Here is a 26888-nt window from a genome sequence, read left to right on the forward strand (position 1 = left end):
GCACTGAAGAATAACAGCAACTACATTAAACATTAATATTAATTATCATTTTTGTATGCATTATGCATTTTGTATGCATCTCCCAGGCAGAAGGAACAATTTATGTAAAGCCCTCTGGTAAGAGACAGATATCATATCCTCTAGGATACCTTGAACCCTGAAGACTGAGTTAGACAGAGTTCCATAATACCTCGTGCCTGCCCCTATCTAAGAATTACCAATAATTCATTTGATTGAAGTTGCCTAATTATCTCTCTCTTTTCACTATTTGAACATCAGTTCCATGAGTGCAGACATTGTGCCTGTCAAGAATGGATTTCCAGTGGCCAATAGAAGGTCTGGAGAATCGGAGGGAGTCAATATTAATTGATGAATTAAGCAATAATAAGAAATTGACATCCATATATTGATGTTTACAAGTGACACAAATGTGACATTTACAACACATAAAAGATAAACCCAGCTTTTTCAATATACTTTCAATGTCTGAGGCAACTTCTCAACTGGAGCAAAAATTAGGCAGATTTTTTGATAACATTTAGTATCCAGAGCCCAACCCCGAAAGGGCAGGTCTACGCAATTACTTGAGAAAAGGAACATTTCATAAGAAAAAGAGGTCTTTATTTGATAACTAAAGTGAAAATATAGATTTCCAGGATTTATGTTAAAATAGGGAAAAAAAAGAGAAGAATAATGATTAAGGTCACCAAAGAAAGGACATGATAAACTTTCATCAGTTAGCTTGTACTTTCATTCTCCTTGCAGTGGGATGTTTCTTTGATCTATTAAAGTTGACTTCAAATGATATCAGGCTCAGAAAAAAATGAACTAATTTCACTTTTTTATATCTGTTTTTATCTTTAAATAGGATTTATTTTTTATTTGGGAAATTCCTGGGACTTTTATATCATGATTCCTATTGTAATCACTGCAATTTAATTTTTCTATAGAGACTTTCATTGTGAAAAAAAATTAATGGAACCACTTACTGTATCAAATTTGATTTGTCCTCACCTGTTTGTAAACATATTTGCCATCATACAATGTACAAGAAGAATCTGATGGACTTGGACATGCACATGACTTGGAATTCTGTTGAAAATTATTTCCCCAGTCGGCAGGTCCATTGACCAAACCACAGCATTTAAACTGTTGGATGAAAAATAGATATAAAAAGCTATTGTTAAAGAAGATAAAAATGTTGTCAATACACTGAATCATATTCCTCTAAAACTATTATTAAGATGTTTCTTATACTAAAATATCATCTAAATCACCTCACCAACTTCTCTGAATGTAGAAGCAAAAATACAGGAATCTTCCATTTTGACTTTAATATTAATGAACGAAAAATAGGGTTGCAGATGCATAAGTCTCAGGAAGTCGGAGAAAAGATGAAAAACCCACCTAGTTTTAAATGACAAAAGAGAGGGGCAGAATCAAATCTATGTATCCTAGATTTTGGGAAAGAAGCTTCCAAAGAGTTCATGAGAGAGTCAAGGTCTCTTTAAAGAACTTTTGCCCAAAAGAGATGAGAGGTTTTAAAAAAATGATATTTCCATCTTTGATCTTTGATCATTTTTGGAGGAGAGGAGGAAAAGAGTGAGAGGCTTCTCAAAGGACAAAGTGGCTTAGCAGGCTTCCCATAAGTCTGAATTTAACATGGACATCTGCAAAATGGGGGAGGGGTGCAAATGAAGGATGAAACTCTTAGGATAATGTCAAGGAAGTTTAAGGCCCAGAATATACTGAAACACTTAGAGAATTTGTGGTCGTGTTTTGGGAAGAAAAACAAGGAAACCAAAAGCCCAATGACTCAGAGTATATGGCACATCATATTATTAGATGAAAGAAAAAAATAACTGTCCCTCATCTTGTCCTATTTGCTCTTCATGAAGAGCATGTCCTTTTCATGTTCTATTCTTCATGTACTATTCAACTCTTCATGAAGAAAGGTAGAAAAAAAATTGCTGAAGAAAACAGAACCAAGAGTACATTGTTTTCTAGGCTCAGATGCATTGTAATGCCAGGATATTGAGAAAACCTTCACTTCCTCACTGGGTGACCCACATTACTTAACCTCTCCGTGCTACAGTTTTTTCATCTGCAAAAATGCAGATAATAGTAGTTGTTCCCAATAGTATGTAAGTTGTAGATTTGTTGTAAAGATAAAAATGGGAAAATTGATGTGAAGATTTGAAGTGCTTAACCCAGTGCCTGACTTGTAGGAAGTACTCAGTATATGTTAGGTATTATTGCTGTTGTTTCTATTTTGCAGTGGTTGTTGTTTCCATGATGCTCTCACATGAACATGATCTGTTCAACACTGATATCAATAATTTAGATAAATATTTGGAAAGTACCTTTTCAACTCTGTAGTTGATGTAGAGCTGAGAGTGATGGTTAACACATTGAAGACTGGAATCAAGTTCCAAAGTTAGTTCAAACAATGGACTCAAACCAACAAGTTCAACAGAGGCAGATATAAAGCCTTGGACTCTGGCTCAAAGACTTAATTGCACAAATATATGACTCATCAGCCATCCATATGACAAAAAGCTAAAGATTTCAGCTGGTCCCAAGGTCAATCCATATTAGCAAAGAGGGCAATCTTGAAATAGCTTCCTTTCTTGTCTTCCTATCATGTCCACGATAGACATGATTAATTGCGCATGCTTTCTGATTAAATAATCTAGAATAATATTAATTTATATAGAGACCTAGATCAAAAAAGAGAAAGTCCCATTGTATGCACTCACAAATCAGTCCATATTTTGAATACAATATACTCAGGATTCCTCGGGGAAGCCTAGAAACAGAAGACAGGGTAGGAGGTAGAAAGGCTAAACTTGGTATGATATCTGGTCACCAGATCAGTTGTGAGCCAAGTTGAAGAAAAAGTTGGTCAAAACTTGTTGAAAGTGTTATAAAAGCTGAATGAACAAGGCACTGTGCACGGAATAATACAACAACCTCTAGACAAATAGTCATCACCAAGAATCCGAGAGGGGCACATTCCATTAGTATGTTAGCAGAGAGTTCATGTGAGAATTCCCTGAAATTCAAAGAGAAAACCACTTAGTGTCTACAATTTTTGTTGTGTGGTGGGGCCCCAGGTCATCCAGCCAGAGTTTGGTGTAGGACTCTTTATCCTAATCCTATCTGTTACTAAAAGGGAAAAACCCTGGTGGAAGAAAGAAAGAAAGAAAGAAAGAAAGAAAGAAAGAAAGAAAGGGACTCAAAATGGACATTAAGAAAGAACTATAGTACTGTGAAACAGGAAGCTTCAGGCATAGGATTAGTGTACAAGAACAGAAGTAATTCAGAAGCGTGCTACAACACACAGAACATTTAGAATCCCATGGTTGGCACTGAGATCTTGGATATCAGAAACAATGTGCAGCAAAGATGATTCAGGACCCAATCCAGAGATCCAGTGGATACCTACAGTACATTTTGTCTTAGGCCAACCACCTGGGAGGATCAAGGATGCTCAGTCCCACCCAGGGAAAGAATTGGGTTGCTTAAATCATTCCTGCTTTAAACCTGGATTGGTCTGGGCTCTAGAGTAGGATGCTAGAGGGGAGGGGATCAAGAAATGCAGCTATGGGGAAGCCGGGAAAAGCACAACACAGAGGAAGTGAAGCAGGGACTGACTCCTATCACGTTTCAGCTCTTGGAAATGATGCTTTCAGCAGAATTTTTACAAGCTGGAGTCTATTCAAACAGGAACTGGGGAACGCTCTGGAATAAAAAGTCATCTGATAAATAGTTCAAGAAACCAAGGATGTTTCAACTTGAAAAGCAAAGCTTTTTACAAGTCATACAACAGCCATTGTCAAAGAAGTTGCAATGTGCTAAAGCATCAGATTTTCTTTTCCCTCTAAAACTCCAGAAGGAACAACTAGATGATGTAAACCCTAGGGAAGCAGATTTTGTTTCAAATTAAGAGAAAACATGCTAATCATCAGACGTGGACATAAATGGGATGGGATGGCAAAAATTGGGGCACTTTCAATTCTTCAATTTTTAAAAAAATTTTTTGTTAACATTTATTCATTTTTGAGAGTGAGAGAGACAGAGCATGAGCAGGGGAGGGGCAGAGAGAGAGGGAGACACAGAATCAGAAGCAGGCTCCAGGCTCCGAGCTGTCAGCACAGAGCCTGACGTGGGGCTCGAACTCACAGACTGTGAGATCATGACTGGATGCTCAACTGACTGAGCCACCCAGGCACCCCAACAATTCTTCAATATTTAATGAGAGACTGGATGAACATAAATATAAAATACTCCAATCAATGGATCATGTTAAATGAATCATGTCAAGTCATGTCAGGTCAAATGCCCTAAATGTCCAGCTCTCCTCTAAGATTCTGAGAATTTCTATATGTGAAATGAATCTTCCATGTAGCTAATATGATTTGAACTCCGAACAAAGAAGGTGTGATTAGGAGTTTCACAAAGCAATTTTTTAGACACACCTTAAAGCATGTGTCATATTTGAAAAGAAAGAGAAAAGGAGTAAGTAATTTCTAAGATAGGGTAGGGAATGATACCAAGTCAGGAAGGCAGAATTATGTAAGGGAGCCTGAGTAGACAAACCTGACTGGACTAGGGTGGTTTTGTGTTATTTTGTTTGATGGGGTAGTGCTTACTAACATTAAAATATTAAGTAAGAGCCAGAGAATGTAACACCTTCAACATCTGCCCAAGTTTTGACTATACCCTAATGACAGAGAAGCAGTTTCAATAACTAAATAAGGGAGGGGTTGATATGCCAGTTTAAAAAATTAACTAGTCAGACAGCTGAGTTCAAATTCCAATCCCATTACTTGTTAGCTGTCAGACCTCCCTAAGCCCTAACCTACTTATCTGTAAAATAGGGATAATAAAGATAATATTATCCATCTCAAAGAGTTGTCTTAAGAATGAAATGAGCGGGGCGCCTGGGTGGCGCAGTCGGTTAAGCGTCCGACTTCAGCCAGGTCACGATCTCGCGGTCCGTGAGTTCGAGCCCCGCGTCGGGCTCTGGGCTGATGGCTCGGAGCCTGGAGCCTGTTTCCAATTCTGTGTCTCCCTCTCTCTCTGCCCCTCCCCCGTTCATGCTCTGTCTCTCTCTGTCCCAAAAATAAAAATAAATAAACGTTGAAAAAAAAAATTAAAAAAAAAAAAAAGAATGAAATGAGCTACCAAAGGTAAAGTCTAGTTAACACTAAATAGCAATAAATGATAGGTACAATTATTTTTATGACAGAGGGGCAGATATGGAGGCAGAGAGAGAGAGAGAGAGACTCTCAAAATGCTCCAAACACACTACCCTACTAAATGGTAAATATGAAAACAACTATTGATTTGGCTCAACTGAGGCTTAATTGATCATAAAGATTTCTTAATCTCTGTCCTTCTAAACTGCTTCAAAACCTCATAAGCTGGAAACAGAGTTAGAAATATTCTTGGATTTTTACTATTGCAGAGTGACAGAATAATCAGTCGAAATCTGCAAAGTGGAGACATGTTTTAACGTTAAATAATATCTTTAAAAATTAGGTAAACACGAAACCTATGGCAAACTACCCAGATGACCTACAAATTCAAATTACCTCTTCTTGAAATTCAGCCAGGGCTTTCTGGAATGCTTTGGCATCATTATCTGCTGCTTCCAAAAGCTTTACATTTTCATAGAGAGTCTCATTCAGAATGCGCTCGGACTGAAAATTGAAAAGCATTGTTAAATTATTCATGCCAGAAAGTACTATTTTGATTTTTCAGACTTTTCCAAAATCATCATACGTCATGTGTACGCACCTCAGATTTGAAAGTAGCTCCTAAGATGCCTGCTGCTACTTGCAGAAGCAGGATCAAAAGCAAGCCTATGAAAAACTGGAAAAAGAAAGAAATGGAACACATATTATCTCCAGGGCATTCAGTGACATCTTGGGACATTTGAGCATGGCGTTTCTTTCTCCAGTCGGGATCATATTACTGTTGGAATAATAACTGTGTTCTTCATTTATTCTACCCTTCGCCTCAAAAAGCCAATTTGGGGGCCATTAGTGGTCAGAAACATTTGCTTCAGACACCAATCAAGCAGTGTTTAAAACAAAAATGTATGGATAGGATTGTAGACATCAGTGTGATGTTGAGTGCAGGGAAGTTTGAAAACTTAGATACAGTTACTTGTGTATTATCTTTCTCCTCTTTCTTCATCAAACACAAACTCACACAAACTTTAAAGCAAATTTCAGAAGTGACTTCAAAACAAGTTTTCTACCGCTACCAAAATCACCCGGAGTCTTGTTATAAATGTGGACTCCTGAAACCTGTCTCAGGTCTACTGAATCATAACTTTAAAGAATGCGGTCCACAGATTAGGTTTTCTCTTTTTAAAACCAGCTCCTTGAGTAATTAAATTCCCCCAAACTGCAAATGAGACCTATTGATCAAAAAGTAACCACTAGGGATACTATTAAAGTCCTGCTAAAGCTCTGTCTCTACCTTCTCTCTTAATAAACAAACAGTTAACAAATATCTTTTCAGGGACACACACAATACTTATTGGAGGAACAAGCTTAAATGAGTTCTGTAAACTCTAATGTTAGATTTTATTTAACAAATACGTCTTGGTCTTTATCTAATATTTTTCTACACCCATTTATCATTCTATTGTACATGTGAAAAGTAAATGTCTGTGGGTTATCCCAACCCAATCCATCCTCCTTGAAGCTTTCTAAGTAGCAAATTTGATTACTTCAGTCCCTTATAATTTTGTTACCGTGGGATATGATTTGTGTGCCGTCCACATTCAGACCCATCTCCCATCATTTACTGAAAGCAGCCTCTGCCTGCCACGCTCCAGCCATACCCAAGGCCTTGTAATTCTCTAAATGTGCCAGCATTGTCCTGCCAGGCTCTCTCCCTGGAAAGCCCATCACACCCTCACCCACACAGCCACCTTATTCTCTTCTGCTCCTAGTTTGAAAATTCTCTCCTCTACTCTTGCCCTCCTCTTCTTGGACCATTCACACTTGTAGCTAATAATTTGTGTGTCAGTCTTCCCTAATGTCTTAACGTCTATGTCTTTTAGCACAGTATCTGGCACACAGCACATACTCAGTAAGAGTGAATGAATGAATGAATGAATGGATGAATAAATGAAACTTCTCAGGGTACCTCTAATCTAAGCTAAAAATAGTACTCTCTATAATCAAACTCTTTAAACAAAAGTTAAAGTTTCATCAATCTTGGCAAGTTCTTTTGACAGACAACGGGGATGGGAGATAATCCTCCCAAGTCTGAAGACTGAGTATTTTGATTTGTCTGGAGAACTCACCAAAAGAAGCATGCAGCGGCTTTCTTTCACGGCACCACAGCATCCCAGGAAACCCAGAATCATGATGACAGAACCCACAGCAATCAAGATATTCACTGAAACATAGGGGTTAGTGCTAGAATCCCCAGGGCTGAGAATCTGAAAATAAGAAAGGAAATTAATGACAGAAAATCCCTTTCTTTGGTGTTTGTTTTTCAACAAATATCCATTGAGTACTTAGTATGTGCCTGACCCTATTCTAGAACCTTGAGATACTTCAGTGATCTAAACAAGCAAAAATCCTTGCCCTTGAGGAGCTTACAATCTATTGAGGTGTTACTTATCTGAATAACATTTCCAACTTCCATGTGGTATGGAAGAAATATAATAGGCTTTTAAAATACCAATTATTTTTAAAAGCTTAGGACAAGTACTTTCACCCATGATGTGATCTTTGGTTTGCATGTTTTGTGTTTTATATGTAAGAGTAGCATTGTAAAGCATGCATTTTTATGCCAATTTAATTATCTAAATTAGAAAGGCAAATTTCTCAAACTACTGACAGACGCGACAATATGAATGAATTTCAAAAAACATTGCGGTGAGCTAAATAAGCCATATTCAAAACTGTACAATTCCATTTATATGACATCCAAGAACAGGTAACTCAGAAATCACAGTGGTGCTTGACTTTGAGCGAGGTAGGAAGGAAAGACGGAACTGACAGCAAAGGGATAGGAGTGAACATCTCTAGGTTTATAAAAATGCTTTGCATACTGACTGCAATGGTGATTACACAGGTCTATATATTTACCAAGACAAACAAAAACATTTAAACTAAGAAAATAGGGTCACCTGGGTGGCATCTGACTCTTGATTTCAGCTCAGGTCATCATCTCATGGTTCATGAGTTCGAGTCCCACTTTGGGCTCCACAGCTGACAGCACAGAGCCTGCTTGGGATGCTCTCTATCCCCCTCTCTTTCTCTCTGCTGTTCGCACACTTGTGCACTCTCTCTTTCTCTCTCTCTCTCTCTCTCTCAAAATAAATCAATCAACTTTTTTTAAAAGTTTGAAAAAAAACTAAGAAAATAAGTATAGTTCTTGATATTCCATATAATTCTATCTCCTTGTTCCCAGAAAGTATAGTCTGCAGAGTCTTCCAGAAACTCTTTATTTTGCTTGTTAAGTAATGGGATATTGAAGAAAATGTCCTAGAGCTCTTTATGTTGGCTTGGGCTACCCATCTTCTGTAATTCAGTTCTTCTCTCCAGCAACACACATACTGTCCTTCATCACCTTCATCATACCCTGCCTCAATCTACCACTTGTCCTCTAGATATATCACAATCAAAAAGTGAAGCCTTGTGCCTGTGTTATACGTGAGTACTCCATGTGGCCCATCTGTCTTGTATGATCTCTATCTACTGGGCTATTTCCAAGTGGAACACTACTTGTTAGACTAACTCAGAGACTCTACCTCCTAGAATCTGCTGCACAGCATGTAAGTTAGCTCCCTTAACAGGAAATACAAAACAACAACAACAACAACAAAAAACAAAAACAAAAAACTACTGATAATGATGCATACATTTTTAAAGACTTTAAAAATCAACTCATACCCTAGAGGAAAGCTTCATTCAATGATCAGTGGAAAGTAATGTGTTGAAATTGTAAAAGCAGTAAAACAAAGATTTATATTCTAGTCAGGGTCCTTATATATAACTAAGTTTATTATTTATCCCTGGAATAGTCAACTAACCCTGCTGGGCCCCAGTTTCCCATTTATAAAGGAAATTGGGTCAGCCTCTGTGGTATCTAAGGCCTCTTTGTCTCTAAAAGTCTATGCTTACAGACAATGTTTCAACTTACAGATTTAGAAAGCTTGGTTATGTCCCAAAGACTTTTTTTTTCAGGTTTTTTATTTGTTTGATTTTTGTTTGCTTGCTCATATTGGAGCTAAGAAATCAGTTTTGTTAATAAACGTGCGTGACATCTGGGTCAAAATAGATAATGACAAGAAAAGGAAAGGAAAGGGAAAGGAAGGGAAGGGAGGGGAAGAAAAGAAAAAAGCAAAGCAAAGCAAAGCAAAGCAAAGAAAAGAAAAGAAAAAAGAAGGCCAGCATTAGGAAATCCACTCTACCCCCTCACCATCAAATACCCCTTCACTAGAATGTCGTGGCTGGTGCAGGCAAAACTTAAGGCTTCTGAGAGGAATAACTCACTGTCTGAGTTATCAGAACTCTGCTTAGATAGGCCAGATATAGAAATAACAGGTCAAATATCTACAAGTGTGATGGATGGTGCAACCAGCATTTATTCAGCAGGTAGTGAAGTACTTCCCTAAGACTGGTCTGGGCAGGGTGACCCCCTGCCAGGTACTACTGGCCAGAAAGCAGTGTGTTGGATGCCTGGAGGTCACTGTTTCAAGTCCAGCTACACAAGTGGCTATTCTTTTTCAGGCAAGAAATGGAAATCTGAGTTCAGCTGTTTGTTCCAGGAGAGGCACAGCAGAGTTTTAAAAGCTGTCTTGGATGAACAGTGTCTGTGTGTATTAGGACAAGGGGAGAATTTCTAATGGCTGAACCTTGATCTTTGGATTATAAGGGATCTCCTGGGACAAGAATGACTGTCCATAGGCTTTTTTCCCTGAGGAAAAACAAAGTGTCCTTATGAGAGAGACATTTTTAGCACAAAGAGATACGCTAGAGGTTGTGCACAAAGACCTCCCTGACATTCTTCCTTTCTGTGTTTATGCTCATGCTTTTCCTTCTAAAACTGTTGCCTTTGTTTTTCCACTGCTAAATTCGGTTTTTTGCAGTCTTGATTCTTTGTCACTGACTGCAGATAAAGACAAATCAAGCCAGTTTCACAGAAGTCAAGCTGGTTAATGATGTCCTGGCAGATAAGGACTTTTATTCAGGGTGTGAGGCTGACAGAACGCAAGAGTAAAAATGTAACCGAAGATGCTGCCTAGCTCTAGTAATTCATTCGTGTCCCCGGATGTGGAGTCCCACCCTCTCAAGGACAGCAGTTTTTCTCTTAATACATTCAATGTGTGGAATTTCTTAACAGACTAAACACCAAATTTGTTTACCAGAAGCACTTGGGAGAAAGAAAATGTTCCCACATCAACCAGAAATAAAATAACATAAATAAAATACAGGCTGCACACATATCTTAAAAAGGCCAAAGCACCCTCTCAATAGGTGGCTGTTTAATCTCTGTGCTTAATTATGAGTTCCAAAGTCAGACATCCACTTCTAGATAGCAGAGATTCAGCGCATCTTCAAATACCCTTCTAGCGTTCAAACCCAGAGCCCAAGCCCACCAGGAAGCCACAGTTAACATTTACCAGTATAAAAAAATACATCAAGTCTGGATGGACTAGGGTATTATCAACTAGTTGCTACACCTGTCTCCCACCCAATTTCTTCATCATGGGTAGGCACAGAATGAGGAAGCAGCTGTCACTGTGATTCCCTAGGTTCTCTAAGGGTAGAAAGCAAATTTTAAAAAGAGAAGACAGAGAATGAAGGAAGGGAGGAGGGGAGGGAGGAAAGGAAGGGGCAGAAAAGTCACCCAGTTTAGGAAAGGAATCAGAACAGATGTTAATTTGTTTTCAGTCTTTCTTACAACGAGGCTGTCTCCAAAGGCATTCAGTTTAATCATGATGTAATAAGTTTTTACAGAAAATACATTACTTTAATTGCTGGCTTAATATATCTTAATGATTATCAACTAAGAATCAAAATTCCTCTTACAGAGAGAAATTTTATTTGGGCAAATAAATACCTTGAAAGGGCGCTAGCAGTAGAAGATGTGATCCTGAATACTGGCAAGAGCCCAGACAACAAAGAACAAGGGGACTACGGTGCATACGGTTAAGAACAATAATTTAGGAATTTTGTGAGGGTTGGGTGGAGAGAGTGCTCCTGAGAAGAAGGGAGAGAGGAAAATGGGAGCAGGAGAGCCAGGAAACAATGCCAGGTATTATGCCGGGGAAAACCAAGAGAACGGCCCTACACGCCCTCCCCTTTTCTCCCACACACTCTCTTTCCACCTTCACAAATGTGTGCATGGTATGGAACAGAAACAGCACACGTGCAGTCGAAAGACTGGAGCCAAAATTGACTCTATGAACTAAGCTTCCTCCAGACCCGTGGAGATCTTGGTAAGAGCTTTGCCACAGGGCGTGGAATGGTGCATGGAGAAGGAAAGAGGCTCGTGCTAATCTTATCTAGAGAGGAAGAAGCTGGACACCCCCAGCCAGCTGCTGAGTCACACTAGTGTGACCAGCTTCTTACTGCTATAAGGAGTTACCGTCAATGCCAGTTGATGCAGGAATTGCCAACCATCGTGGTCCTGTTGCCTTTAAAACACAGATCCAGATTCTTCTTCTCCAAGAGAACTTCTCACCTTCTTTACTTTTGGACCAGCCCCCCACCTTAGGATCAGCCAAATGATTGTCAATACCTGGTATCGCAAAATTTGTTCTTGATGTGGAGGAATGGTAGTCTGTACCCTCCAGCCACACTTCAGCCTGGCCTATGCAAATAACAAAGGAGGCTGATTTCCATTTTGGCCCCTTCAACCCCCACTTTCACGGCAATCTCCCTATCTTTGGCATAACACCTCTCCCTTCTCCAGAAGGCTTGATCCATGCCTAGCAAAGTGCCAGGCACACAGTGAGTGAGTGATCTTGATTAATTAAACTGAATTTTTAAATGATAAAATCACATACCAGCACAAATGACTACATGAGGCAATTAAGGAATATGCTACAGAAATATTTACATTATCATTGTCATTACTTTCATCATAAAAGAAATAAACTGTTTTGGAAACAGAGAAGCTTATTTACCTCTTGACCGTCTTTGCTTACTCGTACCCAAATCGCTATTGCCAGGATCACGATGCCACATAGCTGTAGAAAGGAAAAAAAGAATGTTAGACAACCAAGGCGACTGCAACTCTGATTGAACACACTCCCAGCCTTCCGGTTACGATGGTTTATCATTAATTATATATTACCACCTAAAAGAAAATCTGGTATATTCACGTGCAGGTAATTGCTAAAATGTTCTGCTGTGACTGGCAAATTTGATAAGAATAATTCTTTTTCCTGCCCATGATCCATTCACGGGTCTACAGACAAGAAATCATCACCACTACAGGGGAGGGGAAAAATGATTTTTTCATGTTTCAACTCGAACTCTGTTTTCGCTAGATTGTAATACACAAAAGATAAGTCACAACAGCTTAAAGGCAAAATATCCTTACGAGAGCCCTGGGTTTGTTTCTAAGAAGCTGTCTTGAACCAAAAAGGAAGAAAATAACTAATTATCAAACATTCCTTCAAGATTCAAGAAGCAAGAAATCAGGATAGACAGGGAACAGTAGGACATCTGACAAAATCTGCAGGTAAACAACAAGGGTTTACAACACTTTTTGTACCCAAATAAACTCTTTTAAAAAACAGCACTTTTAGGTTGTAAAGCTTACCCAGAGAGGAAGAACAATGAGCGACAGTACTTAAACTCTTAAATGCATTTAATGACTTTACCAGATTATTTAATTTGGACCAAAGCCAACACATAAAATGTGAAACACATTTTACTTTTGTGTAAAGAAAACCCTTGTCTTTCAGGGTTTGGTTTGCTTTTGTTTCGTTTCAGATATATATGTTGCAGCCTCGAAAAAAAAATCAAAGATCTATTATCAAATAGAGATGTTGAGAACAAGCTTGGTAACATAACAGACACAGGAGGCCTTGCAAGATTTTCTAGACTATTCCAGCCGTATGGTGCTCTGACGGAGAAATGCCCGAGTCCTCTGAAGCCCGGTGACCTTGTAGTATCATTGCTTTTGTGCATGGTTGAGCCATATGCTTGGAATGTCAAAACAGCAGTTTCACTTTTTTTGTAATGTTTATTTAATCTTGAAGGACAAAGAGACAGAGCATGAGTGGGGGAGGGGCAGAGAAAGAGAGAGACACAGAATCTGAAGCAGGCTCCAGGCTCCCAGCTATCAGCACATAGTCCAACATGGGGCTTGAACTCATGAGCTATGAGATCATGACTTGAGCTGAAGTCAGATGCTTAACTGACTGAGCCACCCAGGTGCCCCCGACAATCTCACTTTTAATGGCGTCCCATGAAGCCTGCCGTGGAAATAGAGTCAAAGCCTTTGGGAATAGGACATACCATGAGCAGCTGAATAAGGGCAGAATATCTGTGTTCACTAAAAGATCTCAGAAAACATCATCTGAGTTCAAACCTTTCTTTCAGGTAAAGAAGCTAGAACCCTGTGAGATAACAGTCACATCCTGAAAATCTGGCACCTCTCCTGATCCAATCCCGCCCTTCTATGTGCTCCAACTCTTACAAAATAACAAACGCAGTAGAAAACCAAAGCTCTTTCTCAAATCGCCAAATAACCTATACAATTTAATGATCTTGTAGGCACACACTCGCACACACTATAAAATACAAACCACCAATGGGGCGCCTGGGTGGCGCAGTCGGTTAAAGCGTCCGACTTCAGCCAGGTCACGATCTCGCGGTCCGTGAGTTCGAGCCCCGCGTCGGGCTCTGGGCTGATGGCTCAGAGCCTGGAGCCTGTTTCCGATTCTGTGTCTCCCTCTCTCTCTGCCCCTCCCCTGTTCATGCTCTGTCTCTCTCTGTCCCAAAAATAAATTAAAAAAAAAAAAAAAAAGTTGGAAAAAAAAAAAAAAAGTTGCATTTAAAAAAAAAAAAAAAAAAAAAAAAAGGAAAAAAAAAATAAAATACAAACCACTGAAAAGACAGCTTTAGAGCCTGAAAACCCTCATTTTTTTCCTCCTGTTTTCCACTAAATCCTAATTTCCCTTGCAGATGGAGATAAATGCTCATTTTAGCAGTTCTGTGTTAATAAGTAAGTCTATAAAAATTTATGTTGAATGACAATGAGACCCTCTGAGGTTTTCAGTAATCTACAGCAGTTGGATTTTTGTTATTCAATTTGTTCATTGATATTTTCTTTCTTTTCTTCTCAAGCAGATTTACACTGATTGCCTTAATAGTTGGCCTGGCTTTTAGCTTAACTGAAATTAGTATTAATTATCCAAATAGGTATTATAGTTATTATCGTTATCTGATATTTATTTATGAGACTATCAATGAGAAAATTGTAGGAGGTCCTAGAGACTAAGACTGTGGTTTTTTTTAAACTCTTAACTTTTTTGCTTGTTTCTGTGTGACTTTTTAGTTTACTTTTTCAATGCTTTTAGATCTCAAATCATTGAGAAATCTTATGAAATCAACTCTATTTGCTCCTCAAATGATAACTTTTAGTCTTCTCAGTCACCAAAAGTCACCTGTAACATTAACTTTAAAAGAAGGTGTATCAAAATGAGACACTATTACACGCCCACTGAAATGGCCAAAATCTGAAACGCTGACAACCCCAAATGCTGGCAAAAATGTGAAGCGACAACAGGAACCCTCCCATTAGATGCTGGTGGAAATGCAAAATGTCACAGCCACCCTCAAAAACGGCTTGGCAGTTTCTTACCAAACTAAACATGCTCTTACTATATGATCCAGCAGTCATGCTCCTGGGTATTTATCCACACAAAAACCTGCACAAGGATATTTACAGCAGCATTGTTCACCCTTGCTGAAACTTAGAAGCAGCCAAGATGTCTTCTAGTAGGTGAACAAATGAATAAATAATCTGTGGTACATCCAGACAAGAAAGCATTATTCAGACTTAAACAATATAAGCTATCACATCATGAAGAGACCTGGAAGAAGCTTAAAAGCATAGTACTAGGTAAAAGAAGCCAATCCGAAAAGGCTACATACTGCATGATTTGGACTATATGACTCTCTGAAAAAGGCAAAACTATGGAGACAGTTAAAAGATTGGGGGTTGCTGGTGGGGGGGGGGACAGAATGCAGAGCTAGAGCACAGATGATTTTTAAGGCAACAAAAATACTCTATAAAACATTATAATTACGGATACATATCAAGGCCGTTATACATTTGTTCAAACTCATAGAGTGTATAAAACCAAGAGAGAACCCTAATGAAAACTATGATCTTTGGATGGTTATGATGTGTCAATGGCGGCTCATCAATTATAACGGATGTTTACTGCTCTGGTGAGTGACACTAATAACAAGTTAGGTTATGCATGTGTGAGGGTAGGGTATATGGGAAATTTTTGTACCTTCCTCTCCATTCGGCTGTAAACCTAAAACTGCTCTAAAAAATTAAGTATTTTTTTAATGTTTATTTTTATTTTTCTAAGAGAAAGAGCAAAAAGAGAGAAGGAGACAGAGAATCTGAAGCAGGCTCCAGGCTTCAAGCTGTCAGCACAGAGCCCAATACAGGGCTCAAACTCATGAACTGAACGGTCAGATCATGACCTGAGCTGAAGTTGGTTGCTTAACCAACTGAACGACCCAGGCACCCCCCCCCCCAAAATTAAGGTTTTTTTCCTAAAGAAAGAACATCCAATTATTTCAGGAGTCAAGAGTATTTTGCCCAATTTCAATCTTTACAATTAGATCAATTTTCTTAGAAGTCTTGAAGTCGGGCAAACTATCATTTCCATTCCTCTCTATTTTTTTCTTCAAACTTCCTCTTAAAAACAAAAGAAACAAATGTTGAGAACACGCCATTCTCATCTTTTTGAAGATACTGGCATGTAAAACTTAGTCTTAAAGATATAAAATTATTAAATTTTATGCTGACTGACTTTGAAAGTAAATTGATTTTCTGTAGAGAATAATCATTCCAGGGGCGCCTGGGTAGCTCAGGTCATGATCTCACAGTGTGTGAAGTTGAGTGCCAAGTCCAGCTCTACACTGAAGTGCAGAGGCTGCTCGGGATTCTCTGTCTCCCTCTCTCTCTGCCCCTCCCCCATTCTCTCTCTCTCTCTCCCTCTCAAAAAATAAATACACTTTTTAAAAAAAAAAAAAAAAGAATAATCATTCTAGAGTCATGGTTGATATTAACCTATGTTATCCCAGTTGTTAAAGACTGGCTATCATAATGGTTCTTTGAGCCTTTTTCCAGTTTGGTTTTGGGCGTTTGTCTCCAGCCTTCTTATGTTGTTTAAATAACTGAGAGTATAAATCAAGAAATAAGTATCCAGCTCTGTCCTACTTTCTGTTGATCAGGTTGTAAAGGAAATGAGTAGATATTTTGGGCCTCTGAGCCCAAAGTAGACGTGGCAGAACAGGCCTCCTTCCCCCCAGTGCCCACCTTCTGGCTTCTCTTTGAAGGAAGATCATTGTGGTTGCTACTCAGCTCTCATGAGACCTCTTTCTTTTTATGGAATTAGGCTGCATTTTGTCTGAGCCAGCATTCTAAAAAAATAGGTAATAATTTTGATGTTTGCTTTTGAGCATGCTATGGACTGAATTATATCCCCCCAAATTTACATATTAAAGCCCTACCCTACAGTTTGACTGTATTTTGAGATAGGACTTTAGGAGGTTAATTACCGTTTAATGGGGTTCTAATCTGACATTACTGGTGACCTCATAACAAGAGGAAGAGACTTCTGTGTCTCTGTCTCTGTGTCTTTCACTTTCTCTCTGCATTGATGCATGGAGGAAAAACCATGCGAGGACACAGCAAGAAGGCAGCCATCTGCAAGCCAGGAAAAGAGCTCTCACCAGAAATCAAATTGGTTGGCACCTTGATCTTGGACTTCTAACCTCCAAGATGGCGAGAAAATAAATTTCTGTTGTTTAACCCACCAAGCCTGTGGTATTTTGCTTTGGCAATCCAAGCAGACTGAGACAGGAAAGAAGCTGAAAACTACAAAGTGTCAGGAAGAAAAATGGAATCACCATCTAGATCAAGGATAAATGGCATAGAACAAGCTGATTTGTCCTCTTCTCTGATAGTGTGTCCGCCAATCATCCCTACTCCTTCCTCTCAAGTCTATCTTTTTTTAAAGTTTATTTATTTATTTGGGGGTGGGGGATGGAAGGCAGAGAGAGAGAGAGAAAACAATCCCAAGCAGGCTCTGTGCTGTTAGCATGGAGCCTGACACAAGGTTTGATCTCATCAACCGTGAGATCATGACCTGAGCTGAAACCAAGAGGCAGACTCTCAACCAACTCAGCCACCTAGATGCCCCTCAATTCTATCTTTGGATTTTATCACATTGTATTTGAAGAGTGTTGCATATGGAGGGAAGTGCATAGCACTATGCTATGAGGAAGCATGGATTGTGAGCTACATCATTATTGGTCCAGAATGGATACATTTTAGATAAGCTTAGGGGAAAGCTTCCTAAAAGTTTATGAAAGAATAAGAACACACCCAAATGGATAGCCTGGAAAACTACAAGATTTGTCTTTATGGTAATCCCAGGACACTAGACACCATGATTACAGGCGGTGAGAATCCCAACAGCCCTAACATTTTAGGACAGTACTAACATTTTAGGAAAGTTGTTAATTTTCAAGTTTCTTCTTCTCTTAAACATTTATTTAAAAGTCTAGTTTCATTGCATCGTGGTAAGATAATGCAGAGTGTGCAACTGTTGCTTATGTGAATTTTTTATATTAAATTATTTGTTTTCCATTTATTGTATCCTCTTCCTCAGGAATACAAATTGTCTTGGTTTTCCATTCTCTGTTCTACCGTCTTCTTCCACCTCATTTATCTCTTTCTGATTTTCCTCTGGGAGAGCTTCTCAATTTGGGATTCTGTATCACTGTATCCATTTCATGTAGTTTCTGGAGTGGATTTTAATTCTACCATTGCATATCGGGTTTACATGAACCATTTCTTTATTGTATCCATTTTCCTTTTCTTCCCATTCTATGCTTTTCCGGTTAACTTTTTTTTTCTCTCATGGTCTCTCTCCTCTGTTTCACAGGGAGTTATTATTTTCTGGCATTGCATTGTGGAGACCGATTTCAGGATCCTTCTTCCACGATGCTGGAGTGTTTCAGGGATGTGTGCTTGTCCTCTAAGGTTTCAGAGGGACATTCCCTGTCACTTGTTCCTCAGTCCTTTTACTGGGACTTGGGCTAGATTTTCCTTTATTCATCCTTGAATAAGATGAGACCTTGTCTGCTATATTATTCGTTGAGAGTAGGGTCTGCCCTTCGCCTCACTCTCTAACAACGTGGGTCATGGTAATTCTCGGATTTCCTGTTGGAGGAGAGGTCACTCTACGTTCTCTCCACAGCCATGGCCTAATGCAGCTCTGATTTACTGACATGGCCTCCTGCCACTCACACACTGCTTTTCTGCTCTGAACCAGTGGAGTCAATTAAAAATTTCAATTCTTAGCAGGCTCTGCCTTCATGGTTTTTCTATCTTCAGCCCCAAATGACTGGTATTTATTGTAACAATGAGTATTAAGTACACAGCAAAGTGTCTCTATAGTCGCATTCATGGGTATCTTCTAAACCTAGTAAGTAAGCCAAATGCCCAGTACAACTGCTGCAAATTCTAATTTCAAATAGCTCTAAATGTGGGGGAAAGAAATCAAACACGTTCCTTTCTGACATAAGTAGGGTCTGGGTGAACGTGCTTCGGGTTATCTTTGCTGCATGAATGCACACAATCACTAAAATTTACATAACTTCAAAATAGGTAAAGAGAGATGTTCAGCATTTGATTAGCACCCGAATGTTTCTGAATCATAAAACAGATGCAGATTCAGGGATGTTTTTATCGCTTTGTGTCAAAAGCACAACTGCCATGGCAGTAACACCTGCAGACCTGAACATACGTTTGCAGGGTCCCCCGGGGGGCAAGGACGCAAATCACAGACGGTCCACAGACCACAGGTCTCTATATTGAGAAGTTAGAATTCACAGTAATAAACATATATAAAATGTTTCCTAGCTTCAACCTTGTTGACAAGGGTGCCCACTTAATGACCTGGAAGATGAGGTTTGATTTAGAATTCTCTGACTCCTCAGAATCTGCTACCAGCAGCTGGTGGCCTGGGGAGAGCCAGCCCCGCCCAGGCCCTCACTTCCGGTTCCGTCCTGAACTCTGAGGGACATGATAGGAATGAGTGTGGCTACCTCAGTGCAAGCCAGCTCTGTTACAACCTGCTCCCCTTCTGCCAAACGGCTCCCCCTTGATCGCTTCAGGAGAAGGGCCTGTGCAGACTCTGGAAACAGGTTTGGAGTCATTTGGGAAGGGAAATTTGGGATCCCAAATCCCCAAAGTGGAGGCCAGGCTCAGAGTGAGCATAGTTCTCTAGCCCCGCAGATCCCTTGCCCCATGAGGCGAGAAGAGGACCAGAGTAGGGCTAAAATAATATTTAAGTTTTAAAAGCCAATTAGGTATAAAATGTTACCATACCAGATTCTAATACTTAAAATGAAAAAGCAATATAATGGTTGGAATTGAGGGAAATTGCATTAATTGAACTATTATTGCATGACAGTCCTTGGTTATAGGCTTTCAGAAAGTATCTTATTTAATCTTCACAATTAACTCTGCTGGATAAAATTATCATCCTCATTTTACAAATACAGAGACTGGGGCACAGAAAAGTTAAGGGACATGTTCCAGGCCACAGAGCAATATAGAGTGAATTCAGGATTTGCATCTCAAGTCGGCTTACAAAAATATGCTTTCTTTCCATTTCCCCTAATTTGTAACAGAAGAATTTCTGCCTTCATCATAATTCTCGCCATCTTATTTCCTCCTCTGTTTCAAATTCCAACATTGGAATTGATTTATCACTACACAGAGTACTTTCATATTTTTGTCTCATAAAAATGTCTATACAACGTTGGTCGAAATGTCCATTTCTTGAACATTTCTTTTGCGTTGTTCTGAGTTCTTTCTTATGCATTAACTCAATCAACGACTTTCCCAGCAACGCCATGAAGTAGATACTACTATGATCCCCAGTTTTAAAGATGAAGAACTTTAAAGCACAGAGAAATTAACTAATTTCCCCTAGGTCACACAGCTAGTGATGAAGGAGCTGAGGTTCAGTCTGAACTCTCAACCACTGGGCTTCCATGTTGTAATTCTACACTGGGCTTCTGTCATTGTTGTAATTCTACACTGATGGCACAGTGTCAGAAAGCCACTGTATATAAAAAGTTCACACATTCTAGCCACAGTCAAGTCTTTATCATGGGAGATTTCAACAACTGACAGGAAGTAATATAATTGGGCTTGATTGTTTCTTTCTTTCTTTCTTTCTTTCTTTCTTTCTTTCTTTCTTTGTTTTTTGGGAGAGAGAGAGAGCACAGGAGTGAGGGAGAGAGGCATAAGCAGAGAGAGGCATAGACAGGAGAGAGAGAGTACTAAGCAGGCTCCACATTCAGCACAGAGTCCAACATGGGGCTCAATCCCATGACCCTGAGATCATGACCTGAGCTGAAATCAAGAGTCAGAAGCTCAAGTAACTGAGCCACCCAGGGGCCCCTGGGCCTGATTTTTTAAGGTTCCCCTATCTCAGTTATGTCTGCCTTAACTCTCTTCATTGCTCTCAGCACAGCCAGCCAAGAGACCCAGGCACCACATAAAATACAATGAGGAATATCAAAATTCTGGTTCCTGGACTCTCTCCAAGTTCTGACTTCCTTCTGCTCTCTTCACACTGCTTCACACACTGGCTTCCTGCAGTTGCTGATACATTTGGTTTTTACAACCTGGCTTTTCCTTCTCCCCTTACCTCATTTGGGATTGGTAATGTGGCTTCACTCTGCTTTCCTGCACACAGGGCTGGCCTCTCTATAGCTCTCTACTTCTGGCAGGAGTTCCACTGCATCCCTGGGCTAACGGCTGTGTCCCATGTTTATCTGGACAACTACCATATCCGAGCAACTACCATATGCCCCAGCATCTACCATATTCCCCCTCAGATATCTAAGAGGAGCACAAGAAAATTTGGGCGTCTCATCTGTTCACACACAAGACTTGGAGAAATAGACTTTGAACCTGGAATTTATCCATTCTCTACGGCACCTTCCATTCACTGTAACTTACATCAAATGCTAGCATCAGTGATTAAGAATGATTTCTGTTTCCACGTGTTCTTCTTCAAATGCTAATTCTGACAAATGAAAATTGCTGCCTATTTATGTGACATATCTCAAGTTCTCTCACAAAAGAAACTGGTATGTTTAGCTTACACGACCATATGCATATCTCAGAGATATGTCAACATCTGGCCCTACTTTGCAAAAGCTTAGTTTTGCAAGTTATACCAGAAAGAATGCATTTGAAAACATAAAGCCATGGATATCTATAAGAAAACCACATCAGTGGGACCATTAAAATTTTTACTTAAGTAAACATTAGGAATGTGACAAATTGCTAATTTCCTATGAAGAGTCATAAAATCCTAACTGAGAACTTTGGGCTGGGGGATAGAGGGGAGAATAGAAATAGCAGTGATTCCCTAACCTCAGAGACTCCTGCTGTCTAGATTTTGAATGAGAATATTGATGTCACCTGTTGGCTGAGAAGTTATCATTGGTCTTTACCACCATTGTTCTCATTCAAAGACTACATTTCAAGATATGTCATATAGAGATTGTAGGTCATACCAATATGTTGATGGAAAGAACAAGGCCTTTTACCCCAGCGAAATTAGAAATGTCTAACTGAAATATAATGCATCAGAATGACTTTGTATTCATTATCAGAAAACAAAGAGACAATAGCAACCATAAAATAATCAGAGGTCCCCAGGAAAGCAGTGACAATATCTAGGTTCAGCATGGTACAGATCTCTAACTTACATATATAATCCTAAACATATAGCATGCCCCTTTCCTAATGTGCCTTTATCATTTCAGTTTAAAATTCAGATCTATTTCAAATTCCCAATTAGCTATTTAATGAAACATTGACCTCTGATGTATTCATAATAGCAACCGGCAATGTATATGCTGTTTTTATGCAACAAATATATTTTGATGATTTCATGATTTGAAGATTGCCACCAGTTTAGGCACTTTAGAACATCTTATTAAGGAACATCTTATTAAAATAGGAGCCATGCATTTATTAGCACTTTCACATTTTGGTTGTTTAAATGGCCCATGTACGTTGTGTACCATAAAAAGACAATGGTCATAGTTTCTTAAAAACAAATATGAGGACTTCTTGAAGAAAAAAACTGATTCCAGGGGCGCCTGGGTGGCTCAGTCGGTTAAGCGGCCGACTTCGGCTCGGGTCATGATCTCACGGTCCGTGAGTTCGAGCCCCGCGTCGGGCTCTGTGCCGACAGCTCAGAGCCTGGAGCCTGTTTCAGATTCTGTGTCTCCCTCTCTCTCTGCCCCTCCCCTGCTCGCACTCTGTCTCTCTTTCAGAAATAAAGAAACCTTAAAAAAATTAAAAAAAAACAAAACTGATTCCAGGTATATTGCAGGAACTAGTGAAGTAAGCCTGGAACATCTTTTCATACCAAATGGGGAAGAAGTTATGTTGTTGAGATCATGTCAAAAGGTCTCACTGAAAATACTCCCCAGTGGTCAAAGGTAAAACAAATTGCACATCAACAAAGATAAGAATGGTGATAGAGTTTAAATCTACTATATCATAAGGCTACTTACAGAAATACTTGCTTATTACTGTTGTATGATCCTGCAAATTAACTCATCATTTTGTTAAGTGAAGAGTAAGAAGCCTTTATGCTGCCTTTTTTTTTTAATAAAAACTGGATACTACTGGTAACCAATCAGTAAATGCCAAGTTTCTCTTTATTGAAAATATTCCAGCTGATAAATGAAGAAAAGGTGATAGACATAGAGTATCACCAGTTTGTATATGTGCTGCCGAAGCGAGCACAGAGTATCACCAGTTTGGAACTCTTAATGGACTGATTCTTAGGTTCTCCAGCATCAGTGGCAACTAATATCACAAAATGTGACATGGTCAGAGAGTGTGTGAAGAAAGAACACAACGTCACTTATAAAGTAGTTGTGCTCCTACCCAAATAGCAACCTGAATCTTTTCAAGGTGACAAATGCCATCACTAGATTGGAGATGATACGGAGGACAGGGGAACATGATAAACTATACCATGGATATGTAAATAGCAAACTCCAGCCCGTGGGTAATGTGATAACACAAACAATGACACCGATTCATAAAATTTCAAGGTGGGGAGAAAGAGATGAAGACAGAAGGGGAACCTAAAGATGAAAATGGACATAAAGGATATATCAACCAATCACAATGTCTGAACCTTATTTAGATTCTGATTTAAAGAAGAATATGTATGAAGCAATTAAAAATTTAAACCCTAGGTGGATATTTGATAATCGATTAAGAAATCCTTATTAAATTTTAACATTGTGGTTATATTTTTTAAAGAATTATTTCTCTTTTAGAGATATATATTAAAATATTTATAGGTGAAATATCTAGGATTTGCTTCAATTTACATAGGGTGGAGAAAGTGGATGAGAGCACCCGGAAGGATTGCCATGATGTCCTGGCTGTTGGGGCTGGGTGATGTGTTGATTATCCTTTTCTGTTCTGTGAATGTTCAAAATTCTCCATAACAAAAAGCTACAAACAAAGCCAATCAAAAGTACAGAGACATTCCTTTGTTTATATTCTACTCTCAAACTTTAACCAATTTTAAATATTTCAAGGGAAGAAATTAATCTGGAGTAACTTTAAAAAAGTGATATATATTCATGACCTACATTTAATATTTGCAAAAGCAGCCCATTTTTCCTAGGGAAAAGAGGAAGTAAAAGACAAATTTTCTTCTTTATTTTATTTTATTTATTTATATCCTCATTTGCTTACTTCATCAATATTTCATCTGTAGTCATTAGGACTACTGACACTGAATGAAAGTAATTTTGGACAATAAGACTGTATTCCTGCAATTGAGATTAATTAGGTACATCATTATTTTAATTGGACAGAAATTTACCAACATTGATACCAGCTGCCTGTTTACCAAAGGTAACCAGGTAAAAAACAAAACCAGAATTCTCTCCTGCTTACATCGCATAAGCCATTTTTTAATTCAGTATACAAAATGACTTCTTCATTTAAGAACTTTGGGCTATTTTTAATGATTTACTTCTGAACAATCTTTAACTGTACCATATATACTAAAAGTGATAATGGCAATTTTCCAACATCCCAGCCTGCCTTTTACCTTTTGCCTTCCAGATCTTATTTTTCCATTTTTTAACATTTGATGCTACTTACCAACTTATTTGCTGTCTTATGTCAATAAGCTTTCAAAAAAAAAAAAAAACCACCTAAGAACCTGCTAAAATACCAACGCTGTTGATTAAAAGGTGGGGTGATGACACATCAAAATCAAAATACTGACTTTCAGTGGTTGATATAAACCTAGTAAGTTTAATTTTTATTTTTTCCATGATGAAAGTTTAATTTTTCCTTGATTAAACAATTTTATTGTTTCCCTCTCAAGTTACTTTATGACTCACTGTTTCTTCTTTGGGTCTCTGAAAACGATCCCTTCCTCATGTCTATCATCTGACAACCCACCACTCACCTGTTTCAGACCCAGATGTAAAGATTAGAATTCAGGGGCTGGGTTCTGGTGGAATCAGACCAAATTTTTCCCACAAGGTCCTTAAAACTAGGGAGGCCTATATGATATACAACTAAGAATAGTTGTCCTTTAATTAAAGGGTATTTTTTCTCCTGTGATTGTTTTGCAACAATATCAAAACATTTATGAAATGTTTACCCTCGCAGATCCTGAAGTCTACTTTCTTGAGTCACTGGCTCATTTTGAATTACTGAAATAACCAAAGAAAGAACAAACAAACCCAAACAAGTAAATGGAAAATACATTTTCTTCCTCCTCCTATTTCTCTAGTGCAGAGTCTGTTCTTATTTGTGCTATTGATATCAAGATCCCCTTTCTTGCATAAAATTGATAATTAGGAAAAAAAAGAAAACACTTACCCAGAACAAGAAGTTGAAGATAAACATAGAATATTTTAAACAGCCACTCACACCTGCCATGTCGAAGAAAGATCAGGAATCCAGATGCTGCAAATGTATCTGTTGGTTATAGGATTGTCCTGCAATATGCTCAGGAGTAATCTGCCTGCAGAGATTTCTGTGCCCACGGCTTCCGAGCAGAAATAGAAAGCAAAGGAGGGGTGGAGGGGAATAATCCAGTTATTAAAGTGGATAAAAAATTAACCCACACATTTAAATATCACAAGGGCTATCTCTAGGCGAGTATGTTCTTTTGCTTGTCATGGCTCCTGGGGCACTGGGCCAGGATATTTATGATCCTTTCTCCAAAACTGCCTCCTCTAAAGTAAACAGATATCAAGTTAAGGAGTGGCGCTGGGTCGGGGAGAGAGTGGCACAGCGATACTTGGTTGTTGGATTTCAGAACCCACAACTTCCCTGCTCTCTATTTCCACTTTAGAGAAGTAAGACTGGTTTTGCTGACAGATAAAGGGGCATTGTGTCTTAACTCGTTTTTGCATTGTATTTTCTCAACAATGCACAATTTCTTCCGGGTGCAATAAAATACATTGAGAAATCTGCAAAATCTGAAGGCTTACACGTAGCCACCTTTCATTCTTAACCCCAGAATAGTGGGAACAACCATTACAGGTACCACCTTGCAAAGCCTCTAAACTAAACTCAAAACAAGTCCACGGAGCTGCTATGAATAACTCATAGAGGAAGTGAGGAAGAAGAGATTGCCCTGCCTATGATAAGACCATACGGTTTTTATCTTTATTTCTTACAGTGGAAAAGAAAAAAAATTCAGGAGTCATTCTCTGACTGCCCCATTATGTTCATTTTATAATGTGTAGCTATTTTGATAGTTCAGTTTACTGTTAAGGCAGGCACTGTACTTCCCATTCTCTGATAAGTTATACCTAGCAACAGCTCCTCTCCACCAACCCAGTTTCTGGATTCCGGGTCCTCTCGGACAAAAAAAAAAAAAAAATTCAAAATGTGAAGGTGGTCATAGTTCAGCGACCATAGATGGTACAGTTTGTTTCTAGTGCTAATAGAAGGCAGCTGCTGCAGGTAAAGGCAAAACTCTCTGACCTAATCAGGGAGGTGTGGACTGCTTTTGTATAAACAATTTGGGTCATGCTAATTTTCACATCCTGCATCTAAAAGGGAGTTCTTTTCCCCCTAAAGGAAAGAACCCCATACTTCAAAATGCTGTTGGGGGAAATACCTCTTTAAATCTTTGTTAAGTTCTGTACAATAAGCAAGTGTGGGCTTGTAAAAAAAAATGGATTAGTTAGAAGAATATTTTTCTACTTTTCACGAACATACAAAGATGCTTTTGAAACAATTCCACTCCCTGACTATAAACAAAATGTATTTTTAATGTATGAGCACCAATAATGTTTAGTGCTAAGGCCAAATTTAGGATTAGTTCAAAAAGAATGGCTTAATATTTAAATAATCATTAAAATTGTTGGTGTTCTATGCTATTTCTTCTAGAAAATGGAAATAATTTCACTCCTACTTCTACTGAGATAATAGTGCATATAGTGCATATCCATCGCTGAAAGAAGAAAGAGTTTTTGATTGAACTGAAAAACCAAATGGATTTGAAGTCCTACAAATGATTATCATTTAGAGGTAAA

The 26888-nt window shown here is 38.7% G+C and overlaps 1 protein-coding gene across 2 annotated transcripts in view; it reads right to left on the reverse strand.

The window, feature by feature from the left end:
* The window catches only part of TSPAN8 (tetraspanin 8), a 44066-nt gene extending 18419 nt beyond the window's left edge, over positions 1-25647 (reverse strand). The window contains exons 1-6 of one of the 2 annotated variants that reach the window (XM_047066151.1): positions 25219-25647; positions 12173-12235; positions 7331-7468; positions 5806-5880; positions 5601-5708; positions 1015-1149 (exon numbers count right to left, since the gene is read on the reverse strand). In XM_047066151.1, the coding sequence (XP_046922107.1) occupies positions 1015-1149; positions 5601-5708; positions 5806-5880; positions 7331-7468; positions 12173-12235; positions 25219-25278 (579 nt within the window). In that variant the 5' untranslated portion in view covers positions 25279-25647. The remainder of the gene's footprint in view (positions 1-1014; positions 1150-5600; positions 5709-5805; positions 5881-7330; positions 7469-12172; positions 12236-25218) is intronic. The other variant, XM_047066148.1, reaches the window with a different exon arrangement.
* Between the last annotated feature and the right edge of the window lie 1241 nt (positions 25648-26888).

Source organism: Lynx rufus, unplaced genomic scaffold (genome assembly GCF_022079265.1).
Source record: "Lynx rufus isolate CCGP_SWC_20201006 ecotype Redwood Valley unplaced genomic scaffold, mLynRuf1.p SCAF_7, whole genome shotgun sequence".
NCBI lineage: Eukaryota > Metazoa > Chordata > Mammalia > Carnivora > Felidae > Lynx > Lynx rufus.